A 20,003-nucleotide genomic window follows, 5' to 3' on the forward strand; every position below is an offset into this window, starting at 1 on the left:
CGAGATATAGGGCCGATATCACAGACTCCGTTTACACGGCACCGTTAATCGGGTTTTATAACATCGGTAGTTCTTAGGCCGGTCAATCACAGCTATTCCATTCTTCTGAAGAATGATTACGATTGGTCTTCCTGACAACTACCGATGTTATAAAACCCGATTAACGGTGTCATGTAAACACAGTCACAGTCTCCGATTAACGTGATCCTCCGATTAAACTCACTCTTCGTCTCTTTCTAGGGGGACAGTTAGAAAGAGATGCAGAGTGAGTTTAATCGGAGGATCACGTTAATCGGAGACTGTGATATCGGCCCATAGATTCTTTGTTCCTTTTCCATCTGTTCTTTTTCGAAGAACCACCTGAACTGGTGCGCATTAGTGCAATAAGTTAGAGTGAAATAAAATATACTTAATTGTCTCACTCTAACTTATTGCACTAACGTGCACCAGTTCTCCTTCGAAAAAAAAAAAAAAAAAAATGATCTTATGCAAAATCTCTCGCCATTTGAAAAAATTTTCCGAATTGTGAGCGGATAAGAAGATTAGTTATTTTCTAACAAATGTATAGATGACGATTAAAAGCCGCGCGGAGCTGCGGTCTCGACAAAAACGAACGATTTGATTTAATTTTAATTCTGTCAAGTTTTCAAACGTGACGAGACAACCGCCGCCGTGGCAGAGTTGGATCACGTGCCAGCGAGCTGAACGTGTCTGCGTTGGCGGCACTGTTGGCGGCAACGGCAAGTTCACTGCGATCCGCGAAACCCGCTCTAACTGATGTAGCCATTTCCTTCGGGCTCTCTACTTTCTTTCGTTACTGGCATTACGAGTGAGTTGCTGATTCCAATCAGGGTCAATTAACTCGATCAGCTGTCATGTCGAAAAATTCGTTCGAGGATCTCTTCGATCGCGCGGATCATCTGATCCACCAGATCAACGAGACGCAGATGAAACTGAAAATCAGACACGAACAGGTGTCGAGGATGCGGAGTGAGTATAACTCTAAGATATTCTCGATCTTCGATTTATCTAATTTAATTCCGAAAAAATAAACGACCGTCGTGCAGTGGATTGCGCGAAGCTGCAATTGGAATTGATGAGACTCTACCGGCCGCAATGTTTGGAGATCCTGGAAATGTTGCAGGACGTTTCCGTGCCCGTGGACCCCTTCGACCGCAATGGCGACATTGTCGAATCGCGCGACAACGTCCAGGTCGTCCAGGTAATATGTGTCGCAAAAATTATACAAGGTGCGTGCTGAGACGGGACCGACGGGACGTTGAGCCGCAAAACGGCGCGTTTATGTTGAAATATATTTATTATATTTCGAATATAGGAATGACACATCGACTAGACACCATCGATATGCGTATCCGTATAACGCCGTGTAACGTAAACATTTGATATATATAATAGACAGTAATAATAGATATAGATTTGCGAAGAGATAGATTCTTTGGAAGCTGCGTCAAGTATCCTTTCTTTCTTCCCTTTCTTCCTCTCTTTTTCTCTCTATCTTTATTTTTTTTTCTCGTTACGTTTTCTCCCGGCGAGAAACGCGTTAAACCCGAAACCGGCAATTCCGCGTGTAACTACCGCGTGCGAGAAATTATAAACACGAATAAATCGCGTCTAATGTAATCTTTTGATCGGCGCGAGCGCGAAGAATTAATGCACTAGGGGGGAGACACATATGCGCTCGCGACAATAATTTTTTTTCTCTTTTTAGGATACTTAACACAATAATTTACACATATATTTTTACGTCGTTGGATCTCCTCTCGACTTTCATTTGCGAGGCGTTCGTCCAAACTCTACATACGTTTTGATGAAATTTTGCACTATCCCTCCCGGGGATGGCGAACATTCGCAAAGTTCGTTTCCTCATTACGAGTCGTCGTGCAAATAAATCTGTCGGGGATATCATTTATTTATTGTCTCTGTAAACTCGTTAATCGTTGTTCAGTTCAATGTAGGAGGATCGAGGGAAAGGGAGGATGTTTCGTGGAGCCGTCCAGACGAATAGCACACCTCGCAAATACAGATAGAACATCTTATTCTCTTAATTAGAGGTATTATCTACTCTCCTTTTAGATCCAGGGTTTACAAGCTTCTTTTAAACAGATAAAACGCAACATTTCGCTAATTAGACATTATCTTCCTTTTTTTTTTAATTTTTAAATTCAGGATTTTGAAATCTCGCGCTGACGAGGAATTCATATGCGTCGTGTGCGAAAAATGCTTTTTCACATCGAGTACCGCCGATATTTTTGAAACCTGTTCTCGAATCGAAAGGAAACGGAGACTCCACGTTTGCAAACTAATGTCCATTTCTACTAATGTAGATTAACTTTATAATCTCGGTTTAACTTACTTTTTTCTTTTTCTAGTTCTAAGAATTAGATGTGTTTTCACATAAAGAATTTTTAATCTATCATATACGTACGGTCTTATTACACTTTTAAAAATTCTTTATTATGTGAAAACATATCTAATTCTTAAAACTAGAAAAAGATAAAAAGAAAGTTAAGCCGAGATTAAAGTTAATCTACATTGGTAAATGGACTTTACTATTCTTCTTTTCTGCATACTGCTACTGCTACTTTTTCCCGGTATTAAAAAAAAATTCTCTCTCTCTCTCTCTCTCTCTCTCTCTCTCTCTCTCTCTCTCTCTCTCTCTCTCTCTCTCTCTAATCCATTTTATTTCGATTCGGGAATGACTTTTTGTGTGCCGCAGCTTCTCGTTAATCCTCAGCTGGTACCACACGCAGGGGTCTCTGTGACTAAAATAATCACATAGACAATCGACTCATAAATTTCTTTTTTAACTCTTTTCTGCATGAGATCCGAGAAGCTTAAGGAAACGTATAGTACCCAGCGAGGACTAATCTTGATTCATGCTTTATTACGACGGAAGATTCTTTAATACAGTAAACCGCTGGTTATCCGGACGAGACTTCTAGTAAAAGAAAACGTAGGCCTAGGGGGTATTAAACAAAATAACAAATATAACAACAACAGCAAAACAGTTTCGGCGTAAATTAAAAATCCTCGTTCCGCGTTCAGTCGGATGTCGATCGTCAGGGGGGGGGGGGGAGATCGCTCGGTACTCAGGCGATACCCGGACGTCCGGATAACTGGCGGTCCAACCGTATCGCGCGGCCGAACCGGAGCTTCCTCTCGCTCGCCTGATCCTTATCGTTCGGACATGGTTTGCTGCAGCGCGTCGAGGGCTCCTTCGTGGTGGATCCGACGTCCGGAACTGCCCTCGTACGTCGGCGACGTGCGGAAGCGGGGCTCGTATCGCGCGTGATACCGCCGCAGACATGAGTTCCGCGCGCGGCACTGCGCGGTCGCCGCCCCGGGTGGCTGCAACTGCGACAGCAGCAACGCGGCGTTCGCGCAAGACAGCCTCTCGCCCTCGCGCACCGCCGCCGCCATCCGCGACTGTCCGTTCCTGGACTCCAATGCGTCGCACACCTTGCCGGCATCCAGGGCGTAGTTGGCGAGGCAGTCCTGCGCCTGGTACAAAACGATTTGTTGTAGCTTTCCCGAAGAATGGGAAAAAAACATTCCCACGAAGTGAGAATTAAGAATTCAAACTTAAAAAATAAACCTGTAAATCCTGAGACTAGTAGAGTGTTGGAGCGCGTTAGGTGTATTTATTAAGAATATATTTAATACTTTAATATTGATGCCCAAATATTTTAATTTAGTAAGAGATATTGTTAGGATGGAATTTAATTTTTCATGAAATTGAGCTTTGAAAATTCTGACAATAAGAGGATTGATATTCCTATTGCATTGAATAATATTCCAAGATTTTTGGATTTAGAAATGTAGAGGACATTTTTATGTCTTCACGTGCGACATTAGATTGATTTATCCGTAATCTCCGAATTATCTAAAAATCTCTATAACATAAAGATAGGAGTTTGTATGGACTTACGCAAGCTTTGCAGATCTGCAATTTCACACAGGGCACGTAGAGTATTCGAGATGTGTCGCCGGCTAAGTTATCCACAGTTCGGCATCGCCACTCGATGGCTTCTAATTCCGGACAGCTTCTAGGCTCCTCGATGGCTGTATAATACAAACAATTGTCTCATATAATTTGTATTAGCTATTATTTAACTCGATTCATTGGATTTGCACAGATTATTCCAGATTTATCGAGCCATCTCTTGAATGCAGATTCTTTGGACTTAAAAATGAGAGATCAATAATTTCTGAATTATGTATGATTAAAATTAAAAAGCTTCAAAAGCTAAATGAAAGTAAACTCTGAGAACAATGTTATTTTTTATTTAATTTTGATATGTTTATAAAATTATAAAACAAAACTATATAGTTTCCAAATTACAGAAAAGCTAAAAATTTACATATTTACATAATTACATATTAGATAAAATTGTGCAATCAAATTAATTATAAAGATAAATATGAACTATAAAAATATTAAATTAAAAAAAATTTTTCTTCGGAAAAGCTTAGAGTTAAAAAATTAATAACTAAAAAAACGCGCAATACGCTTTTATTAAGAAAAAATTCAATAAATGCTGGCTCACTAATTGTGGGATATTCTGCATAGTTTGTATAATCTTTCCTACAATTTCTATAACTTCTTTTCGGATATAAAATACTCACACTCGCTTCCCTCCATATTGTTATTAATATCGCTCCGTTTCTCGTCGGCTTTACTGTCGGTAACGCTATTAGTGTTCGGATTATTGTTTTCGCGAAAATTAGACGTAGAATTGTGCTGTGCCTCCTTTTGCGTTCTCTGTGTCTGCTTATGAGCCGCAACATTGTTTCGAAGATCGTTCAGCGCTTTTTGCATTTTCTGCAAGGTATATGCCGCTGCCATTCGCGACATTAACTTATCCTTCACCTGTTAAACATTTTTACAGATTTTTTTTTCAATAATTCTTATTATTATTTATCAATCTTACTAATTATATTTTCTCTAAATATTTCTTACTTGTTTCACATAAATTATATAATTACGTTTTATTTTTTTTTATATCTTAATCATGAAATAGTATAAAAAATTGAACAGTTTGAAAAAATTAGATTTTTTGATAATTTGATTTACAGTATTAAAAAATTTATTTATAATATTAAATTTATTATATTTCATAATTCAAATAAAATTGATGTAATAATGTGTGAAAATGCAAGTAGAAAAATTACCTTCTGCAGATCCACTTCGTCCTCCGAAGCAGCGTACCTCATAGCTTCATCGATAATCAAGTCCTTAATATATTTCAATTTTGTATCCATCTGCTCGAGTTTATCCTTCCGCTCATTCTCGTCTTCCTTTGGCTTTAAATTTTCGGCCATATTCTGTCAACGAAGGACGAAGGTTCTTACTTGTTTATTTAGCGAATAAAATCAAGCTATTGTTGAACTACCATTAACTATTACAAATATACATAAAATCTATAAACTAGATATATTATAAATATAAAGATGTATAAATATTTGTTTCCACTTTTATTGCCATTATTGTACGATGCACTCGACAAAAGAATTTTAATAATTACGACATACCTCGTAGTAACGCTGCAGCATCCACTCGTCGTCCTGATTCTGCGTGCCCTGTCCGGCCGTGAAGGTCGCCTTCTTCTTCCTCCGATCAATGCCGAAATATTGCGACCAGTCGACGCTCTTCTTCCTCACCTGAAGGAATTTCGACTTGGCCGTCTTCGTAGCGTTTTCTTTTTGGCCCTTCGGGGACGGCGTCACTTTCGACGGCGTCACTTTCGACGGCGTTTCCGTCTTGCCCTCATGATCGTGCTCGTGTTCGTGATCGTGATTCTGATTGGATTCGTGCTTGTGTTCGTGATTCTGATCAGATTCTTGCTTATGTTCGTGATCGTGATCGTGATCGTGATCGTGTTCGTGTTCGTGTTCATGATCAGATTTATGAGTGTGATTGTGTGAATTCGTGAATTGCGTGCCGAATAGGGCTCCTAGGTCTTGAGCAACCTTGAAATAGAGAGAGAGAGGAATATGTGTTACACAACGTTGCCACCATGTTCCACGTTGACGTTCGACTCCACGAACGTGTAATTTCACAACAAAATCAAAAACTGATTGATAGTAGACAGAGCAATTAGCTGCAAGCAGCGGCACGATCTTGTTCTGTTATTTGCGCGTTACCTTAGGATCCGTAGTCTTTGATCTGGTTTGGGTCGGCCTGGGGCTTCTCTTAGCGACCGGATAGCGCTTAGTCAGTTTGCGATAGCTACCGAACTCGCGGCCGATAGGAAATCGGCCGTTTACATTCCTACGTTCCGCCGGCAAGTACAGGATGCCCTGATCCTGATCGCGATCCACGAACTCCTCGTCATTGCCGTCCTTCATCTCGCTCCTCAATGAATCCTTGCTAAGTAGCTCGCCCCAAGACATTGGTCCTGCCGTTCTATCGAGCAAACATTACGTTGAACATTAAATCCCTTTTCCGACCCATTAATCGTTCTTGTACCTCATTTTCGGGACAAAAATTATGTTATATGAACAAACTGACGTTAGAATATGAATGAAGGGTATAGGGGAAGAACGATCAAAGTCCACTTTTTGTCGAAATTGATCTGATCATGCTATCTTATGGCATTTTCAAAGAACTTTAATTCTTATCTGTTTTGATCAAGAACAGTTACAATTCATTGGAAATTAAAGCTAAAAGATGTACCGTGTCGGGGAAAAAACGATCATAACCCCCGCGCTTGTGGGAAAGAACCATCAGAGTCCAACATACAATGTAAACACTAAATAAATACTAATGCTGCGTTCCGATAATCATTAAATTATGTACTAATTTTTTCAATAGCTTCCTAAGATATCTAATGTCTTGAAACTTATAAATCGATATAACTTATAAGCTCTAAAGCTCGTTACATTATAGATGTGACCTTTAATGGGTCGAAGTCGAAGGGATGAATCATGGAACTTACTCGTATACTTTGTTCCCTCTACCAGCTCTGTAACGGTCGTAAATTGATTGTAAAGCGGTTAGATAGTCGTCGTCGTCCACCTCCACGAGCGCACCGTACGGAGAACCGTCTGGCAGTTCCTCCATGAACAACTTCGTCAGATCTTTGTCGTCCAGGTTCAGTCGATCGCTGGCGCCGCCCCGTTTGCGGCTACCACTTCGCTCGCGCTCGCGAAAGATCGAGGCCTGCACCGGTTCTTCCTGCAAGCAATTATCATCGCGATGCTCGACGTTATTTATCGAGGATCTCTATGACATCTCGTCTGACCGTTTAAAATGTCTCTGCTTTTGATTTTTATACGATTTTATACGATTGGAAGGGACAAATATTACGATCAACAAAATGTTGAAGCTGTCCCTCTTTTTTCGACGGAAAGTTTTTTGATCATTTTTACCTTCTTTTAAAATAATTAATTTTACTACAATTTGGATGAAAAACTATTATGTTATATATGTTATTTAATATAAATATATAATTATACAATTTAATATAAATATTATTTCATTAATTATATTAATTATATCTATATATATTTGAAAATTATAAACATTTAGATAAAGAAATTATTATGCGTGTTACTGATCTTTGTCTTTTCGAATTTTCCGTTTATGTGGTTTTCTGTGCTATCGAGAGCAACCGAAATGTTTCTGCTAGTTAAGTAAAATTAAGATCAAATTGGGATTTAATCTTAGGAATTAACTTTGATTAAAATGGAATGACTATCTATCTTGAGTGATAAATCGAGGGATTTACCTGCTCGGGTAGAGTCTCCAAATAATCGAGTAGTGCCCTTTCGAGTAACTTATTATTCAAGCCCTGGAGACCCTCCCCCACCGTTTCCAGCTGACCATTGTCTGAAACCGCGATAAAAGTAATTGACAATTAGTAATACAAGGATCCAATACGATATACGATACAAAAGTCTAAAATAATACGATATACATAAAAATGTAATACGAAATACATAAACATATACCATAAAAGTTCATTCTTCTTCGCTTTTTTTCTCGGAGTCTAAAAATAAACGTTCTCTCGAAAAAATCTTACCGCTAGGCAGGAACTCGATCTCCTCGTCGTCCTCGTCGAAGTCGCGATCGAACTTGCGGTCGGTGTCGCCGCCGTGATACTTGAACGAGTGCAGGTCGTTGTAATACTCTGGTGAATCCACCATGTCCAGGGACCTCTGCTTCCGTACGACGTTTTTGGGGCTCCTGAGAAGCTCGTCATGGAATTGTCGAGCCGCGGGAATCAGCGTGATTGCGCTGGTTCCCACGATCAGCAGCGGCAGCATCCACCGTGGCGATGCCATTTGTGCTCAAACTAATCAGTAGAAATGTATAATTGCATACAATATCGCGCAAAGAGACGTTGAAAAAGTAACTGGAAACACTAATTATCTCCTTTTTTATTATCCATCCAATATATACAAATAGGAGATATATACACAGATTAATATAATGTTTAAATATAAATAAAAAGTATCGATTGATTGTGTAAAGAATTACAGATTTAAAAAAAATTGATAAAACAAATCTGTTGACTGTGAAGAAAGACTGTTGCGGAAGCAATAACAATTATACACAGATTAATTTAATATAATATTTAAATAAAACATATCGATTATGTATGTACAAATATGGATTTAATGTATATTATATATATATATAGACATAAAAAAATTTAGAAAAATTGACAAGTTTATTTTCTCTGTACTATAATCGATACTTTTTTTTATGTAAATGTCATATTAATCTATGCATACTCATAATGAATAATGAGAAAGATTATACATTTCTAATTTTTTTCTTTAACGAAAATTGTTATAATAATTTTATATCATTTTTATGAACCATAATATCATATTATTGTAATTTTTATTTTTTTCAACGGTGATTTATTTTAAACCGATTTGGAAAGCAAGCTCCTCGATTCGGTTCTGCGCTCGGCGCCTTAATCGTCAGACGTTCACTGTATTCTACATCGTAATAAATATATATAGATATATTGACCACGTCTATTTTGCATACTAAGCTAATATCGATTTTGTTAATAGGGTAACGAAGTCCTTCGCACGAATGAAGACGTATCGAGGAAATCTACGACGTAATAACATCAAGACAAGATGCCCAGATAGCCCTTCATATCAAATCCATTCCGATATTCATGGAAAAACTCATCGAACTTAATATTAAAATTCATTGAATTTAAAATTAAAATAAAGAGGGAGGAAGAGAAAGTTACAGAAAGTAACAGATAAAGAAAAGTAAAGTGTAAAGGACAAAAACGTAAAGTAGAAACAGGTTTTTCATCTTTTAATTAAAAGTCAGAGTAAAATTAAGCGAAATAAGCTAAATGAGGAAAATACTGTAATAAAGTGATAAAGAGGGCACATAAATACAAATTACATTGCGCAATTCCTTTTTCTCTTTAGGATCAATAAATGTAACATTTTCTAATGTAAAATTTGCAGATTACATGTGTAAATCGTAAAACGCATGTAAGTTTCTCAAATTCGCGTAGAAACGATCTTCTCGATTCAAGTGCCGACGTTAACGAAACTAGTGTCGTGTTTAGACAAGCGAGAGGTCAGTTACTATTGTTACTAAGGGGGATCAAATTACCAGATGGTACCGTCGTGCCGTCGTCGAGCGCGAAACTTCGCTAAATTTCGCGTATTTATCGGGGCCGCGCATATTTGTCCACGTATATTTCGCAATCGACGAACAACAACCTGTCGTTTGTTGACGCGTTATGAGTGTTATGACAAACTTCGTAAATTCTCTACGAACGAACGCTCCGGGGTCAGCGGGGTCGGGAGATCGCGAGTCGTAGACCACAGTCGACGGGATCGATTCGCACGCGGCTACGTGTCGCAGGTAAAATTTATAATTAAAAAAAACTGAATAATTTAGATTATATAATTATAATTAAGATTATACAATTAAATTAGAGACTCAACGGACTGTCATAAAATATGAAACGTACGTCGCAATCGGGAAACGCAACGGAACGAACTGCGAATCGACGCAGACCGAATTGCGAAAACGTGGAAACACAGTTGGAACGTAATCAACGACGAAACTTACTTGACGGAATTCAAACGGATTAATACGACGCGACGGGATGCCTTTTGTGGCATTTTACGGGGTGCGCGGTATACGGGACGTACCTTAATTTAATCTCTCATCCGCGTGACACCCCCTCAGGATAAACGGGTTAGCGACCAGCGTTCCCTTTTTCTCTCTTTATTTCTTTTTTATCTCAGTACGCCGTAACGTTGTCGACGACGGTGTTCCCCGGATGTGCATGGAATCCCGACCTGCTCTTCTCTCACGATTAGGAGGACCACCAATGGCGGCGGCTTTTATATAGGCCGACGAAGGGTGGATGGGTGGATCGATAGAAACGCGCATGGAATTTATCGCTGCCGGCAGCGGCGGCGACGGCGGCGGCGGCGGCGACGGCAGCAACAGCATCGTCAGCGGCAGCAACAAGTAAAGGGGCGCGCAGGCGGGACGCAAGGGGTAAGAGAAAACACACCGACCGGAAAATTCTACGATCCCTTCTCGCGAGTTTTCCCGAACTGCGATGACCCGAGGAACGTTTGCCGACCCTTCGGGGCGCGAACAGAGAGATATCAGGCGTATTCGATTGATTTTTGTGAGACTCGCGAAGTCTCTTCCGCTGCAGGAAAAATTGCAAAGAGCAGAATGCTAATCGGACGTTGCGTTGCGTTCGGTATTTAAAGGATTATTTTAGCGGATCGCTATTTTCTTTTTGAGATCCTCGATGCTGTGAGGACCGCACGAAAGATCGAAATCGCGATTAGAGGTAAAGGAGATTGATCGACCCACGATCGCAATTGTGGATGAAATAAAATCGAGGGGATTACTCGGGATGCCCCGAGCGTTTCGAGTCCTCGAAATCCCCTAAACGAAAAACTACGAAGAAAAATTGTAGCGCGATGTTGTTTTGATCCTTGAATGTTCGCAGTTAGGAGTTGCGCTAACGCGAAACCATTCGTCTTGCGAGCTAATGAAAGTTGAAACTCTATATCTTTTGTTTTTGTCGTGTCGTGTTTTTTTCCACGTGCTTTGAGGTCCGTACATTTTTTACATAAATTTTAATATATTTCTATAAACGTATTTTTGCGGAACTAATATGCCTTGCATTGCGTGAAATCTGGGATTAAAAACGCAACGCAAATGGAACTGTGACTCGTTTTACAAAATTAATTATCATAGAGAGAGAGAGAGAGAGGGGGGGGGGGGTGCGTACTCGTTAATTAATTTACCATCTGCGAAAGGTTAGATGAGCGGAGAAAGGCGTTTTCGGAATTTCATTCAGGAAGTATTGATCATCGTCGCGGAATTGCCCGATCATCGGAATGCGGTGTCTGCCAGTGCATAATTCTTCGACAGCTCGTGAGAACTTTTTATTCGCACGAATAATACGAAGATCACCCGCATTTGCAATTGCAATACAGTTATAATATATAGTTAAATTTGAAAAATATAATGTGTTTACACTCGTCCCTCGATTTACGCGGAATATTCGCGTACCTAGTTTGTTTTACGCGATTGAGAATCTGCCAGTACAAAAAAAATACGTAAAAGAAAAACCCGTGTATGTTATAAAAATATTTATTCCACATACTTGCACAAAAACAGTAATAATAAAAGTTCAGAAAAACAAATTTAAATTTTATTCGTTGTTGTCAATACTGTACTTCAAAGCAGTCAACTTTTTTAATTCGAAATTACTATTTTCATCACTAGAAATATTTGACATTTCTATTTCAGAAAGAAATATACCATAGAAAAATATTTTTTCTGACCGCGTAAAATGAGATCGCGTAAAACTAAGACCATGTATAAAAAGCATTACGTAAATCGAAGATATTCCTAATAGTTAGTCAAATTGTTTGCTGAGAAAACTCTATTTTCCCTGTTATCTCTTTTCCATTGCCAAAATATCTTGGTGAAAACGCTCAACATGCTCATCACTTACATCTTATTTAGTTGGAGAGATAAGGCTCTGTTGGATGTCCACACGTGGAAGGAACCGGGCTAATTAAGAGCCGATTGCTGTTGTGACGGTGCGAAAATTATATTTATTCTTCTTTGGAATTAAACGTACGTTTCGGTCCCTATTCCCAAACAGAGCATAATATTTAATAGATATCCATTGGATATGTAGATATCATTTTACAGTTTGAGTAATAGAACATAAAAATCGCAAGGTTTTATACACATAAATTATAATACATACTGTGCTGTGTGAGATATAGATTGTAACAATTTAATTTAACATGACGGTGATCACTCACGGATGACATAAGGTATTCTATGTGGTCTCCTCTAGGTGCCAGCCATAAAGAGGAACACTAGAGTGATGTAATCGTTGAGAATTTTTTAATTGTTTTAATTTGGATATGAATTTATGGAGGCCACTCATCTTCCCCAGTCCGTAAGAACCAACCGTCTGTTATTTAGTTATTTCTCATATTACTGATATTTACAATTAATATATCATGAATACTACTACAGCTAAGATTCAATTTTTATTGACATATTATCGTTATCAGGACCAAAATTAATATATTGATTGTTTTGATGCAAGATACACATATTTATTGTTGACCAGTGTAATTCCAGCCGCTAAAAACAACGACAAATGAAGAATATAACGCAGACAAAATAATAATACTTGACTAACCCTTAGCTGGCACACTTCACCAGAATCACATAGCTGGCACACTGTGGCCGTTTCAGACCCCACCACTAAAACGCTTGCTGCGAGGAAGCTATTGATTTTTTTTACTTACAAAAAATTCCAAGATAGTCTTCGAATGTCGTTTTAACAGATGTCATAGGTTATTTTGATAAAATGTAATATTAAGTATGAAAAAAGTTAGAGAACGTAAAAGAAAACGAAAAAATGACTGTTTTCACTCAAAAATTTATAACTTCCATTTTTTAGTACCATTTTCGTACTATAGGGGGGCTTAAATTAGAGCTAAACTAGGCTGAGGCGTTTACCCCAAAGTGCCAGCTAAGGGCTAATTGCATAATTGATAAGTTGCCAAATAAGATATTACGTGTGATTGACATTACATGAATCGAAAGACAGAGAGTGGCAGGCCGAGGATAAAGGAAAAATCGGTTTCTACATTTTTCGCGTATTCGTCATCTTCACGTTTAGGTCAGCGCTTTTGTTACAAACGTTTGTTATCGATAACTGCGCTAAAGATACCGCTTATCCGCACCGATAGATAAATGATAAATTCATCGGGCGATAACGAGGCGGATAGAAATTCAAGTACAAATGATCGGACAGTCTTCCACCGGTGGTTAGCGCGGGTTCGCCAACCGCCCCTCGAAACGGATCGCTTTATTTTACCGGGCAAGTTTCGGAAATAGAAGTCGCAGGTGGAGATATCGATCAATCACTTTCTCTCTATCTCTATCTCTATCTCTCTCCGCGTTCTGATCGTTCCTTATCTCCCGCTCGTCGCCGGAGACGGGAACGAGATCTTCACTTCGCGATTATGCGGTATACGGAAGCGGACCCGATGGCAGAGCGAAGTTACGCGCAGCAGCTCAACATGTCGGCGAACAATGGCGAGCAGCCATCATCACAAACGATCGGTATCAGGCAAAGATATCGCGTTTTACATTTTTTTATTTATTTTATTTATCGCGAAAAACGTTTCTTTTTTGCGCGCGACTATTTCGCAGGAACAGTCGTAAAGCGTAATTTTTTTTCTCTTTTTTTAGGTCCGCCAGCGACGGCGACGTCAAGCGCGGCGACACAGACGATGGAGCTGCAGGAGAACGCGCCGATCATTTACGCGAACAGCACCGTCATCACGATGCAACCGGGAGGTGAATAGATAATTTTTTTGGCGAATAAAACGCCGACTGTGGTCATTAACATCCACAATGTGTATGTGTGTGTGTGTGTGTGTGTGTGTGTGTGTGTGTGTGTGTGTAATTTCAATAAAATATACATTTAACCTTTTTTTTTCTTTTCGCGTCGCATACAGGTAAACAGACATTTAAAAATGGGAATTTGAGTTACGAGAATTACGATTTGGAAAGTAAAATGAGTCGCAATGTGTTATATAAATATTTTATTTTTTTTATATAATACGATTACAGTGTCAAAGCAAAAACAATTTTACTATTAACTTTCGTGGATTTAATTTTCGGGGAAAGAATTAAGTTTGTTATTAAAATAGTTTTTTAATACGTAAAACATATTTATTCCGATTATATTCTTTATAACAGTTTCCGAGTATATGTATCTGCGTAATTTTTTTTTATTTTCACGTAAAATTTTTCAAATATTTTATTCGAAAATCGCGACGGTTAAAAAACAAATAACAATTATTCTCGTCTAATCATATATACATATAATCAAGTATATGTATAGTTATTAAATTGATATATAATATATATAATTAAATTTAATGTATAAAATATTCAACATATTAAATTAATTTATACACATTAAATATTAAGAAATATACATTAAATTTATATACATATATGTATATTTATTATAGTTATTATTTTAAGTAATTATATGCATAATAGGAATAATTATACAGGCTTTAACTGATTGCGTAACGCAATGAAATCGATAACGAGTGCTCGCGCACTCACGAAGATTTGCAGTAGCTTTTGATTGTCCGCGCAAAAAATTATCGCATTGCATTTGCAGAAGGCGAAAGTCGATTCCCTCGTAGGCCAATTCCCATCAGCACCCTTGACTGGATCTCGACACCCAGGGCGCAGTTGAACTCGATCTCCGGCACGCAGTTCCTGGACGGCGTCGAGCAATTGGAAATTCAGCAGGTTATTGATTTGAGTACTCGTACGTATTTAGCGCACCATGCGCCAACTTTTCGCTCTAAAAAAAAATAGAAAGAAGAAAGATTATTTAAATATTTAATATATTTTAATATACATAATAACTTATATTATAACTTAATAACTTAATAACTTATTTAAATATTTAATATATTTTAACAGATAAATATATAATTAAGTAAAATAAATAATATTAAATATATATGTATATTTCTTATTATTGAGATAAATATATATTTACATATTTACTGTTATTTATTATTTAAATATTTATGTATATGTAATATTTATATATTTAAATATTTATATATATGTAATATTATCTAATAAATAATTATTAATAGTTATATGAATAATTAATTCTTATTAGTATTAATTTCGTTTATTACAAGATTGAAGATTAGAATATAAATTACAAGGAAATTTAATTCTATTTTAGATTTTATCAATATTAAATGACGTAATGTAGTAGACAAGATAATTACATTATGTATAGAAGAATATAATATATATATATATATATATATATATATATATATATATACTTACACGACTTTTACGTGAAATACTCGGCAGTACTCGGCAGAATGGATAGGAGCACTCAGTACAGGGTGAAAGTGCCGCGCGCGGAAACGCTATTTCTCGCCATAGAATCCAAGTCGGAAACGCAATCGCGATGTTATGGCTGGTACAAAGGATTCGTGTTGAACGTACTGGATCAATGTGGCGAGACCGCTTTCATCATCCGGAAGGATCCTAGCTGGATGCACGTGCCGTGCTCTCGACAGGCAAGTCGACGCCAACGCGACGAACTGCACTAAAATAGATATTACACATTCCTCTGTAATTATATATGCCGGATTTAGCATGATTCAGAATGTATGTGGGCATCTTAATTGTCGACGTATCGCAAATGAATCTTCTTTCTTACACGGAAGATATTTCACATGATTTAAACGTGCGGGCCTGGCTTAAAAATTATTTCGAAGCTTTTAAAATTTTATTTCCTTTCGGCCGCGCCTTAAAAAGGATAAAAAATGCAATCATCGATAGTTCCTTGATGACCCGGCAGTTGATGTTTCACAAAGGATATTGTCGCGATAAATTGAACGCAAACCGCGCTCAATGTGTTCAATTAAATTATTAACCCTTGCTGTTCCGTCCGAGTCAATATGACCCATTTTTCTTATTAAACGGAGTAATTTTCTCTAGTCATAATTCCTATAATTTACTAACTAATGTTTGACGATCTTATTATACATCTATTTGTACAATAAAAATAAAGGATTTTTGATAGCGAAAAAGAACCAATTATATTTTAATTAAATAATAATGTTTAAATTCACCGCGAGAAACATAAGACGGTTCAATTCATTTTCGAAGCCTCCTCGATAATTCGAAACTTCTGTAAAAAAAGGAATATATATACATATATGTATAAATAAAGCCGTATTAAAACATGAAAGTGCATTTAAACTGAAACTTGCACGAAAGCGAGCGGAACAGCAGGATTAATCTTCGATTATCGACATGCCAGATCTTTATTGGCTCAAAATAAAACGTGACGGACGTTTTCATCTCCCTGCTTGATCCTTTCATTTTTCATGTTTCCGCAGAGAATTACAGTGGAAAGCGCGAATCTCATCGGCAGCGTGGAGGAGAACTTTAGCATGGTGGGGCCGAGCTTCACAGTATATAACGCGATGAACGAGCCGCTCTGCAACATATATGGACCTAACATTTGCGGCTGTTGCATGTACAAGGAAGCGCAGTTCCAGGTGAATAGAATCACCCGCGTGGATGAAAAAAATTAATCGAATAATCGGCTAGGCTTGTCGCAAATGGCATAAAACGCGACGGGACTGAAGGGACTGAAAGTGCAACTTGAGTTAAATCATAACTGTTATTTTTATTTGCTTGTATTTTTTAGTTTTATCAATTTTACACGTATTGTTAATAGTTTATTTAATAGAAACGCTAGTATTTATATACATATAATAAACAATTTTATTATACAGGGTGCATTTTTTAAATAATGCATTTTAATATCTCTTCTGTAACTCGAATCGTCATAGACAAAAATGTTTCAGACAAAAGTTGCATGATTTGAAAGGAGCCACATGATGATCTTATTAGATTTTGGGTCCTGTGTTGGTCCCAGTAGGGCGCAAGTTAAATTTTTTAAATGGAAACCTCTATTTTTTATTGTATCATTATTTTCTACTAATTATTTTGAACAACTTTTGTCTGAAACATTTTTGTCTATAACGAGTTACAGAAGAGATATTAAAATGCATTATTTAAAATGGGAGACCCTGCGTATTAAACAATATATTAAAATTTAATACTTTTATTTTTATTTTACTTATCGACATTTTATTTATATAGTTTTATTATATGAATATTTTACTTGTTTACTTATACCGCACAACTTTATCTTCTTCCTTTTCAGGTCACATCGATGGACGGATCGCGTCAAATCGCATCACTGATGCATCAGTGGGATCACTTGGCAGTCGATTACATCCTGTTGCTCACATTCCCGATAAACACAGACGTGAGATTGAAAAGCCTGCTCCTCGGCGCATCGTTTTTGATAGTGAGTGATCAACTTTTTAATTTTACCTCCGACAATCAATCTCTGATTTCTCTAATGAAAAGCGGTTCAAAAACCGAAAAATGCGTACATTTAATATATAAATTTACAAATAAATAAATTTATTTACAATTATATTTCTGTGTTCCAGGAATACTTGTATTTTCAACGAATAAGAAGAGCGTCCAGGAGGTAGACGTTAATTATAAATAATTTACTTCTAAAATTATTGCCTATTCCGATATGCTCTATCTGTAAAGTGGACCGAGTGCAAAAATGATAAATTTTATAAAACTTTTTAAGAAATGTCATATAACTGCAACCTTACATAAGTTGACATAAATTTACATAAACTTTATGTGAGTGATAGACAATCGGATCGAATAGTTATCAAATATAACCATAGATTTTAATATCGCATAATGCGATAAATACTCGCTGCAAGTGCCTGCAAGTACCTGCAAAGTGCAACGTATAAATGTGCAGGTTTCTAAAATTTCTACGAAATGCGCAAAATGTAAAATTTTTCGAGCTTTAAAGCGAGACATTGAAGACAATATTCGGCCTTTCAACGCAAACGGAATTAAAGTAATTTAAATCGACCGTGACTGGCAATATATAACGTCTTTATATATTGCCAGTCACGGTCGATTTAAATTACTTTAATTGTTATTCTATACTGGCAAAAGAAATTTATTATTCTGCAAACGGAATTGTTATGTAATTTATATAAAAATCTTCTTTAAAGATGTTTGTATTTGTATTATATTCTACTCTCGGGTGAGCTATTAAGTTCGTGTCTTTTGTGTAGACACGTGTATGATAAAATGTATACGATAAAAATTATATATTGTTAAAAAATTATGGAAAATATCACTGAAATAATAAATTAGGATTTTCAAAGAGATATTACTCGCTCTATTCCCGCTCAATACGAATATCCAAGTAAACATTATCATCATCTTTTGGACATATCTGCGACTATGGTGAGTATAAAACAATTGCCTAAATTATCTCCATTGACATTAATCATTGTAGATCGATTCGCTTATCTAAAGCTCACTCCAGATTGATAATTCAATTCGTATCAAAATTTAGAATAGAATCATACGCAATTTTATCGTGCAAAACGAAAAATAAAGAAAAAATGACAAAATATATGTATAAAAACTATAAAATATACATACATACACACATATATAAAATACAATATATATAATAAATGTTTTATATACATATATATACTTTGTACACAATTTATAATAAGTATATAATTTAATTATATAATAAAAATACTGACATACAAGGTGTTTCTTAAAGACTATACCCACTAACTCTGTAGCGTTATTTCTTATCAAAAATTGAGTCGAAAAGTCCTGAGAGTCAATTTTCTCTATAATGCTTAAGGTGGTTCGAAAGTAAACTAAAAGACTAGCCACATAAATAAAACTTTGGGAGATTGTTCTTTAACATATAATAAACCATCTCTTAAAATTTGAGACCCTGTTGCCATGTAAATTATTGCAAACGAGCAATATAAAAAATCACTTTTTAACATAGCTCTTATGGGAGGTTATTGAATTTTTACTGGAAGTGATATGATATCTTTTAGGAAAAACTAGAGATGTTAATAAAAAACTGATCACTGAAAGATGAAATCACAAGCTTTCCAGTGGTATATGAAAGGTTGTGTGTTGCCATGGATTTTTAAGAAATATTTGATCGAGAAAGTGATGATGCATGCGTGTCACGGAAGTAAAATGTCTATCCTGCGAACAAGCAGCTGCTCTGCGAACGAGCAGCTGTTCGACGCACGAAATTCAAACGGGTCGAAAGACTGCATGTCACAAAGAGTATTAATATATAAAGTTCTAGCCATAATATTGTAATTAAATTATTATTAATTTTATTATTATGGGATAAAAGGATATTATATTTAAAAAATTAAAATTTTTTTACATATTTTATTTAGTTGTCAATTCAGAGAACTGAACGAAAAACATGTTATAAAAAATATATAATTTCAATTTCCAACAAAATAAATGCTCGTACGACGAGCAGGATACTTTGGAGGCATTTTGTTTTGCTTGGAGGCTTTTGTCTTGCTATGTAGTATGTACAAGCATGGACCATGGACACGCTAAGAGGTTATAGACGCCAGCGGGGAGACGGCGAGTCGGCTGCTAGATCTACACTATCTACACAGTACTTGCGTACTGACGCGAAAGAAGATGGGTCTTGCGATTAAGACAACATTAATCAATCGACCTTTTATAATTATTATAAATTTATAAACTACTTATAAAAATCAATGGGAACATTATCAATATTAATAATTTTTATTTAGATAAGATGTTTAGGAAAAATCATAATGTATTTTTATCAAGTTTTATGTGAGTTGTATTATTGACTAACGATGTCACTTTAGAGCCACCTTAATGAAACATTAAGAAGTAATTATTGAGTAAAATCAATCCAATCAGCACTTTTAGCCGAACGTGAGCCGCGCGGCCGTATAGTAGATGCGCTCAT

General features: G+C 36.6%; 3 protein-coding genes across 4 annotated transcripts; 2 read left to right on the top strand and 1 right to left on the bottom strand.

Moving 5' to 3' along the window:
- Nucleotides 1–236: 236 nt before the first annotated feature.
- Nucleotides 237–9,412, top strand: LOC139777719 (uncharacterized). Its single transcript, XM_071715301.1, has 3 exons — nt 237–990; nt 1,068–1,222; nt 9,052–9,412. Exons 1-3 carry the CDS (start codon nt 876–878, stop codon nt 9,103–9,105), a joined length of 324 nt encoding a protein of 107 aa, XP_071571402.1. The 5' UTR covers nt 237–875; the 3' UTR covers nt 9,106–9,412.
- LOC139777717 (uncharacterized) lies at nt 1,300–10,328 on the bottom strand. The gene is made up of 10 exons (XM_071715298.1): nt 10,168–10,328; nt 8,046–8,318; nt 7,752–7,852; nt 6,960–7,198; nt 6,166–6,427; nt 5,554–5,991; nt 5,194–5,346; nt 4,648–4,891; nt 3,950–4,083; nt 1,300–3,522 (listed from the first exon to the last, which is right to left on the bottom strand). The coding sequence occupies exons 2-10, from the start codon at nt 8,305–8,307 to the stop codon at nt 3,196–3,198; spliced, it is 2,160 nt and encodes a 719-aa protein (XP_071571399.1). The 5' UTR covers nt 8,308–8,318; nt 10,168–10,328; the 3' UTR covers nt 1,300–3,195.
- A 36-nt stretch (nt 10,329–10,364) lies between these two features.
- Nucleotides 10,365–18,378, top strand: LOC139777718 (phospholipid scramblase 1). 2 transcript variants are annotated; one of them, XM_071715300.1, is made up of 7 exons: nt 10,365–10,522; nt 13,778–13,885; nt 14,727–14,879; nt 15,452–15,663; nt 16,492–16,653; nt 17,328–17,474; nt 17,623–18,378. In XM_071715300.1, the coding sequence occupies exons 2-7, from the start codon at nt 13,819–13,821 to the stop codon at nt 17,665–17,667; spliced, it is 786 nt and encodes a 261-aa protein (XP_071571401.1). In that variant the 5' UTR covers nt 10,365–10,522; nt 13,778–13,818; the 3' UTR covers nt 17,668–18,378. The 2 variants fall into 2 exon arrangements, with proteins under 2 accessions (XP_071571401.1, XP_071571400.1); XM_071715299.1 differs by lacking the exon at nt 10,365–10,522 and adding an exon at nt 13,328–13,648.
- The last annotated feature ends 1,625 nt before the right edge of the window (nt 18,379–20,003 follow it).

Source organism: Temnothorax nylanderi, unplaced genomic scaffold, assembly GCF_030848795.1.
Source record: "Temnothorax nylanderi isolate EJ_2023f unplaced genomic scaffold, tnyl_v1.0 TNYL_tig0158_pilon, whole genome shotgun sequence".
NCBI lineage: Eukaryota > Metazoa > Arthropoda > Insecta > Hymenoptera > Formicidae > Temnothorax > Temnothorax nylanderi.